Here is a 7,500-nt window from a genome sequence, read left to right as displayed (position 1 = left end):
AAGATAACGGTCGCAACCAAGATGGCAGTATAGAACTCCTGTACGTATACTGTCAGCACACTCCTGTACAGCAGTGAGACGCTGGTAGAGAATGTCATATGCTTGAAATGTCAATGCTTGTAAAAGGTCGCTTGGCATCACAAAGGGTGGCAGGTTATTAGGAACTCGCATCAGACAAATGCCCGGTGCGACAGATCTTTTCCAAACAGTTGTAAGTATACTGCAAAAAGGTTGCAGCATCGAAGATCTACCTTCTACCTAATGAAGTCTGTATGGAAACATTGCTAACGGATTTTCAATTTAAAATTCTTTATAATATAACTTGCACGAATATTCTACTTAAGAAATTGGGAAAAGTAGATTCAGATGTTTGCTCTTTTTGTTGCCGTTCTAGAGAAGAATTGGAACATTTATTTTATCTTTGCCCCTTTTCACAAGTTTTCTGGATAGACTTTAAATTATTGTGGTTTGAAAACATAAAAGAAGACATTACTTTATCTTTGAAAGAAATAATTATTGGCTTCCGTGGAAAAGATCTTGATTTTTTAAATTATTGTATTTTGGTAGGAGAAACGAGATGAAACCTGCTATAAGTCTATTTAAGGTTATGTTATTTTTTTTGTAATTTAAAACTTTTTATTGTTTTGTTACACCTAAACAATACATACAACGATCATGAATTACTAAAATACAAATCACACTATTAATTACAATATCAAAACAAAATAGACTACTAATCACAACTCAGTAGATAACACTACTTCATTAACACTCTTACAATAAATTGAACAACAATAGTAAAGAAAACAACTAACACTAATAATTATCATCATCATCATTATTATCAAAGAATATTAATAAAAAGTCATAAGAGGGACACATGGAGAACACCCACACTACAAACCTACATATGCATATGCCAAAAGCTTTTTCCCATTTCTTGGTATGTTTATTTCGTTTGTTCCGCCTACTTGCTATCTTTTTCTCCACTTGGTATACAGCTTTAATGTTGGCCTTATAAACTCTTAAAATCGGATGTACATTATTTAACTTACATCTATAAATATACTACTCGTTCCTATTTTGTTGGCCGCATGGCCGCATTTAGCACTATCCTTAGATTGCTTATTTTACGCAAACTCTGTTATAAATCGATTGTTATATGCATTAAAAATGCCAGAGTTCAAAAGAGCTCTGTTTTTATTATTGCGTTGTAGATCTCGCTCGGAGCCAGTTTAGGTTTTTCCTCCGTATGACTTAAAAGTCGGGAGTTTTCACTCAGTTAACTGATGAATATGTGTTTACCAAGTATATAAAAACTCAAGGTTTTGATACTTTCGTCCTACTTCTCTCCTTGTTTTTAATTGGAAACACTTTATTCAAGTCAATTTAAAGCGGGAAGATCTGTGGGCTGATGCGTGCATGCTAAAGATTCATCTATTCAAATGTATTGAAGTTTGCTCTTTTTTAGTTTATATTTTTTGGCTGGTTAGTCACGTTTGCGTTAAAATACTAACTTTCTAAGCCTACCCTGAATTTATGAATTTTCCGCTGGTATTCCAGTAATTAGTTATGCTCCAATACCTTCGCTCCTCCTGTCTCACCTTCTCACTTGTTCTAATTATGCATAACTGTTGATTGGCTAGTCCCTGGTATTTATAACCTCTGTGACCGTTGAATATTCACTCACGCTAGCGATCCACGCAGTTTATACTTCAGCATTTATCCCACCCTCCCGCCCAGCTTACTGCAGTTGTTGTTATTTTTGTTTACAGGCCGTAGGGATGCTTGTTATGAAGGGTTCCGCTGTTTCAAATGTGGAAAGTACGGTCATTGGGCCAAAGACTGCCGTTCTGCCTTCTGGCCAGGAGGTCACAGTTATCAGTCCTACAATCACAACTCCTTACCAGCACCTTCCTACAACAAGCCAACAGGAATTCAATCAAGCCAGCCAGCTATCAAGTATTGAGGAAGACTTAGCGCAGGTAGAAGAAATTGTAGAAAAATTCGAAGTGGACAGTGGGCTATCTTTAAGCGTGAAGGGTAATCTGAGAGCTAACATCGAGTTTTGGAAATCTATTGGTGCGCCTTACTTTATCTTATCGCTAATTGAAAACGGTTATAAATTACCTTTTGCTAGTTCGCCCGAACCCGTGAAGCTCAGGAATAATAAGTCTGCTAGATTCCATGCCGATTTTGTGGACCAAGCTATCCATGAGCTTGTTCTCTCTGGGCGTGTCTGCGTAGTTGCTAAGAAACCCTTGGTAGTTAACCCCTTATCTGTGTCAGTACAGCCATGCGGTAAAAAACGACTAATTCTGGACTTACGCCACGTAAATAAGTGTTTACTTAAACAAAGAGTGAAATTCGAGGATTGGAAGGTTGCTCTTTCCTACTTTACAAAGGGGTCTTATATGTTTTCCTTCGATTTAAAAAGCGGTTATCACCACGTTGAAATTTCACAGGAACACCAAACTTACCTTGGGTTTTCGTGGGAGGTGGCAGATTCTGGGGATGAAATATTTTATGTATTTACCGTTCTTCCTTTCGGTTTATCCACTGCCCCTTATGTCTTTACTAAGCTCTTGAAACCCTTGGTAAAACGCTGGAGATTACAGGGTATCTGTATAGCCATCTTTCTAGATGATGGTTGGGGAATAGTCCAGGATAAACAAGACTGTCACGCTACTGCCCGAGCTGTTAGAAACGACTTGAGCAGTGCAGGGTTTATAGCTAACGATGAGAAGTCGGTATGGGAGCCCACGCAGGTTTTAGACTGGTTAGGCTTGACTTGGAATTCGATCCTGGGCACTTTAAAAATTGTAGATAGAAGAATTACGAAGATTTTAAAAACCATTGACCATATTATCAACTCAAACTTTAAGGTTTCGGCGAGAAGTTTGGCTTCTTTTACGGGTCAGATTATTTCAACGGGTCCTGTCGTTGGTAATATTGGTAGAATTATGACAAGACATTGTGTCATGTCCACCTTGTGTAATGACCGTTGGGATGTGGAGTTTTACCTTGACGATTACTGTCAGGAGGAATTGTATTTTTGGAAAACAAATCTTAGCAATATTAACAACAGACATTGTTTCGCATATACCTGCCCTAGTTCATTTGTTTATTCTGACGCCAGTGCTACGGGTTGTGGTTCTGTTATTGGCTTCAATAACGAGTACGTGTGCCATAGAATGTGGACGGATTCGGAGAGTCTACAGAGCTCCACGTGGAGGGAGTTATGTGCGATAGAATTTTCTTTGCGTTCGTTTGCCCCAGTCCTTAAAGGATCACATGTCAAGTGGTTTACCGATAGTCAAGCTGCTGCCAGAATCGTTGAAGTAGGTAGCATGAAGTTGGACTTGCACAAAATTGCCAGAAGAGTTTTCGATATTTGTGTTCAGTCAGGGATTTACCTAGACATACAGTGGATTCCCCGCACTTTAAATCAACAGGCTGATTACATTAGTCGTTTGATAGACTTCGATGATTGGCAGACTACCAGTGATTTGTTTTCGTCCCTAAATGAGCGCTGGGGGCCGCATTCCGTAGATTGTTTTGCTAATTATTATAATCATAAGCTACCCCGATTCTTTTCTAGGTTTTGGAATCCCAACACGGCGGGTATCGACTTCTTTATTCAGCCACTTCGAGGAGAGAACTGTTGGGTGGTCCCGCCCGTTTCTATCGTTTCTAGAGTTCTTCATTATATGAAGTCTCAAAACGCTGTGGGTACCGTTGTTCTCCCCTTTTGGCCTTCGGCTCATTATTGGCCTCTACTGACAAGTAAATATCTCAAGTATATATCAGCTTATAGCATGCATATCGGGAACCAATCCTTAACTCATGGTAGGAATCTCAATTCCCTTTTAGGATCAAAGGACTTTAAGGGGCATGTCATTGCTCTAAGGATGATGTTTCTTGACTAGAATTATTGCTTGTGACGCCTGGGGGTGGCGGCACCTTCCAGCTTATCTGCTATGATTAGTTTCCAGCGTTTGCTTGGGTTTTTGGCTGTTTCTGGTGGCTGCACCAGTGACGTTGCATTTTATTGGCACTGGCCATCTTAGATCAAGGGTGACTGCACCCGTTTGGAATGTGAGAATAATCAGTTCTGACTTTGTAGGCACTGGCCTTATTGGGGGATGGCACTGATTATTGGTACAGCTGCTTGTACGGGTGACCTGGCACCCGCCCGGTATAATTAGTTTTTCTGGAATTATGAATTGCATGGGTTTTACCCCGCTTTACTTCGGAGTGTTCTTATTTGTAATTTCAGATACTTAGTTCAAGCGGAGCTTGGAAACCTTTCCTGTCTTCGTCTTCACCAAATTTTCGCCAAATCGTGAGCGTGATGTTACAGTCCCGGGCGAACTCTACAACTAAAGCCTACCTTAGGGTCATCAAAAGGTTTTTAGAGTGGTGTAGGAGTAGGGAATTAAGTGTTCGATTGCCTTTTCCCGTAAGCACAGTATCGCTTTATTTATTTGAAAACCATCAATCTTGTGCTTCAAGCGCGTCTTTAGTCCAAGCTCATGCTGCACTTAAATGGTTTCACTCGTTTGTGCCTAGCCTCGACCGTAATCCTCTGGATAGTGAATTTTGTAAGAATTTAATTGAATCGGCAAAACGCATCAAATCTAAACCAATTGCCAAGAAGAAACCTTTTTCGTCCCAGATTATTAAGGATATTCTAGACGCTTATAATAAGGAAGATGCTAATTTGAAAGATGTTAGGATAGCTGCCTTATGCTCGTTAGCTTTTGCCGGATTTTTTCGGTATAATGAGTTGTGTAATATTTCACCCAACCATATTGAATTTCACAGTCAATACATAAAGATTTTTGTGCCTCGTAGTAAGACTGATGTTTATAGGGAGGGTAACTATGTCTATATAAGTGCATCGGGAACTTCCTACTGCCCTGTTAGTGTTTTAAGAAGGTATATGAATCTAGGTGGTATTCACGATAAAAGTGATCTGCCTTTGTTTAGGCCTCTGGTTTTTCATAGGAGTAATTCTAGTTATACTCTAAGGGATGGAAAAATCTCCTACACTACATGTAGAGAAATCCTGAGGGATTCCTTAAAACATCTTGGTTTCAACCCGGACGAGTACGGGCTTCATAGCTTAAGATCGGGTGGGATAACATCCGTTGTTCGCCACAGTGGTAATTCAGTTTCGGAGAGACTGTTGAAGTTGCATGGCAGGTGGAAGACGGACGCTGCCAAAGATATGTACGTGGAGGAAAGTCTTGATAACAGGCTTCAAGTAACAAAGTTTCTAGGGCTTTAATTTAGGTAGCTGTAGGTCTTATTTCTGTATTGTTTATCGCTTCCTAGTATCCTGTATCTGCTTATTACTTTAAAGAAAAAGAACATGGATTATACGAAATTGTAAAGACCTAGTGGATTACAAATACCAAAAAAAAAAAAAAAAACAAAAACAAAAACAAAAGGATGAAAGAGAGAGCGGAGAGAGAGAGAGATTGATACGTTATTGTTAACGTTCGCTTTTTACTTATTGTAAAGAATATATGTTAAGGAAAAGAAGAAGAAGAGTGTATGTAAACTATTAAACTGCATTCGGATCCGCTTGCGAATCCTTCCATATTCCTTGTTTGTTTGATCATTTACGGGAATTGAAGGGTAAAATAATTTACGTTCGGTTGAGCGAAGCGAATTAGAACGTAACGAGAATAAAGTTGATGTACATATGTATTTGTTTCACATTGTCACATGGTTTGGAGAGCTGCATGACGCGAACAAAAACATGCGCGCAAGAAATGACCCAAAAAGCTGAGAGCGCGTTCGACATCATCAAACTTTAGACCCCTGGCAAGACTTAGAGAAACAAATAGCCATGAGCTCAAGTGGCTGGAAGATAAGACTTTGAGGTTGAATACGAACACAGATGGATCAAAAAACTCTTTTGGAGCCTAACTTAAGCCTAGAGAAAATTAGGGTCAGGTTAGGATTGGTTTTGGTTGTTATTCATAAATATTAATTGACCAATCACAGACTGTAAAAAAATGAAAAGAACTTTGTTGGATTAAGCATGTTCGTCGTTGTAGTGTAGTGGTTAATACAGGACTACAGATCTGGAGGGAGCGAGTTCGAGTACCGGTCAGTGCATAGTACAGTTCTATGTTCCCTTACTATGTTGTAATGTTGAGACTGAATTAATAAGTGTATGAATACAGAAACCGATAAGATGATACCAAAGATTAAGAAGACGTGTTGAGATGCGTAAGACCGAGTTTAAGGAGGGATGGTATACGTACAGTAGGGTTGCGTAATGCAAAACCAGGGAATCACCTTAAGCAACGACGACTGCTACGGCAACGGCAACGTCACAAAGAATGAATAGTATTGGTTAAAAAAAGAATTATAATCATGCAGCACTTGCGGCACGGATTTCAGTTCATTTCTCTGTCGTTCTCCACAAACAACAACATCGAAAGCAAGTTTCAAGTTTTCAAGTTTTATTTATTTACAGCAAACAGTTCAAGTTATTACTAGGCTGGCTGGCAAATAGTGAAAAGCTTATCGCGGCAAGCCAGACTGTACACAAAATTATTTAGACTTCTTTTCTTAAAGGAATAAATGATTATTACATAATATATAGATTTAGCCAAACCTAAAGGCGGAGCTCCCGGGTTGTTTATTCTTACTGGCTGTAGGATTAGTGAAAATAAAAGGCTTTGGAATTGTCCGCGTTTTGGTTTTTCCGGATATTACTTAATTATGTCATTTTCTTCGCTGCCTAACTAGTAAATTCCACGGTAAATTTCACCCGAAAAACCGATATCGCATAAATCACGAGGGGATGAGTGCGAATATCGGTTTTTCCTGCGAAATTTATTGTCGATTTCACCAGTAAGGCAATTAATTTTTCTTGAATCGCATGAGTTTTAAAAGAAAACAAGCAAATTCTCAGCAAGCGAACGGAAAAGGAAGAAGTTATTTCAGAGTCGACTGTCAAAAGCCAGCGAATAGGAATCATGCTAAAATTAGAAATCACAGACGTACTATAGCTCGTGATGTGACAGATCGTCTGTCGATTCAAGGTCAAAAAAGGAGTTTTATTGATGTACTTTATTCCACTTTATCTCTTAAAACGAGATCATTTACATTTTGATGTATATCATTGAAACACGCCAGCTTGGCTTAGAACCAGAATCGGCTAGAAAGGACAAACTTCAAACAGGAAGCTCGCATTTTAAAGCCAAACAAACCAGCAAACAAATCAATTATTTCTGTCCAAAAAGACTACAGATGATTGTCATTTAATTCCAGTTGAGAATGAAAATTCGAGTTTTATTCCTGAACAAAGGAAAAAACGACGAAACCAATTTTTAACAATATGGATCCACTTGAAATGACTCATCCAAAGAAATAACAAACGGTAGTGTTAAAGAAAGGAATTTGTGGAGTAACTTCTTCCACCAAGTTTGAGCTATTACTGGTGTACCGTTTGGTCGTTGGTCATGAATGTACTGA

The 7,500-nt window shown here is 38.9% G+C and overlaps 1 protein-coding gene across 1 annotated transcript; it reads left to right on the top strand.

Annotated features, from left to right (window-relative positions):
• The first annotated feature begins 1,784 nt into the window (after positions 1–1,784).
• On the top strand, positions 1,785–5,370 carry LOC138017680 (uncharacterized). Its single transcript, XM_068864701.1, has 2 exons — positions 1,785–1,985; positions 4,280–5,370. The coding sequence occupies exons 1-2, from the start codon at positions 1,785–1,787 to the stop codon at positions 5,291–5,293; spliced, it is 1,215 nt and encodes a 404-aa protein (XP_068720802.1). The 3' UTR covers positions 5,294–5,370.
• Positions 5,371–7,500: the final 2,130 nt, after the last annotated feature.

The sequence above is a fragment of the Montipora capricornis genome, chromosome 9, assembly GCF_036669925.1.
Source record: "Montipora capricornis isolate CH-2021 chromosome 9, ASM3666992v2, whole genome shotgun sequence".
In the NCBI taxonomy this organism is placed as follows: domain Eukaryota; kingdom Metazoa; phylum Cnidaria; class Anthozoa; order Scleractinia; family Acroporidae; genus Montipora; species Montipora capricornis.
Note: the sequence above shows the minus strand (reverse complement) of the source record. Positions and strands in the feature narration are given on the sequence as shown.

Bases quoted from the DNA above. Each gene is read 5' to 3' on its own strand.
- LOC138017680 (XM_068864701.1), top strand. From the start codon at position 1,785: ATGCTTGTTATGAAGGGTTCCGCTGTTTCAAATGTGGAAAGTACGGTC. The intron at 1,986-4,279 runs GTAGAAGAAATT...TTGTAATTTCAG, and splicing joins TTGAGGAAGACTTAGCGCAG to ATACTTAGTTCAAGCGGAGC.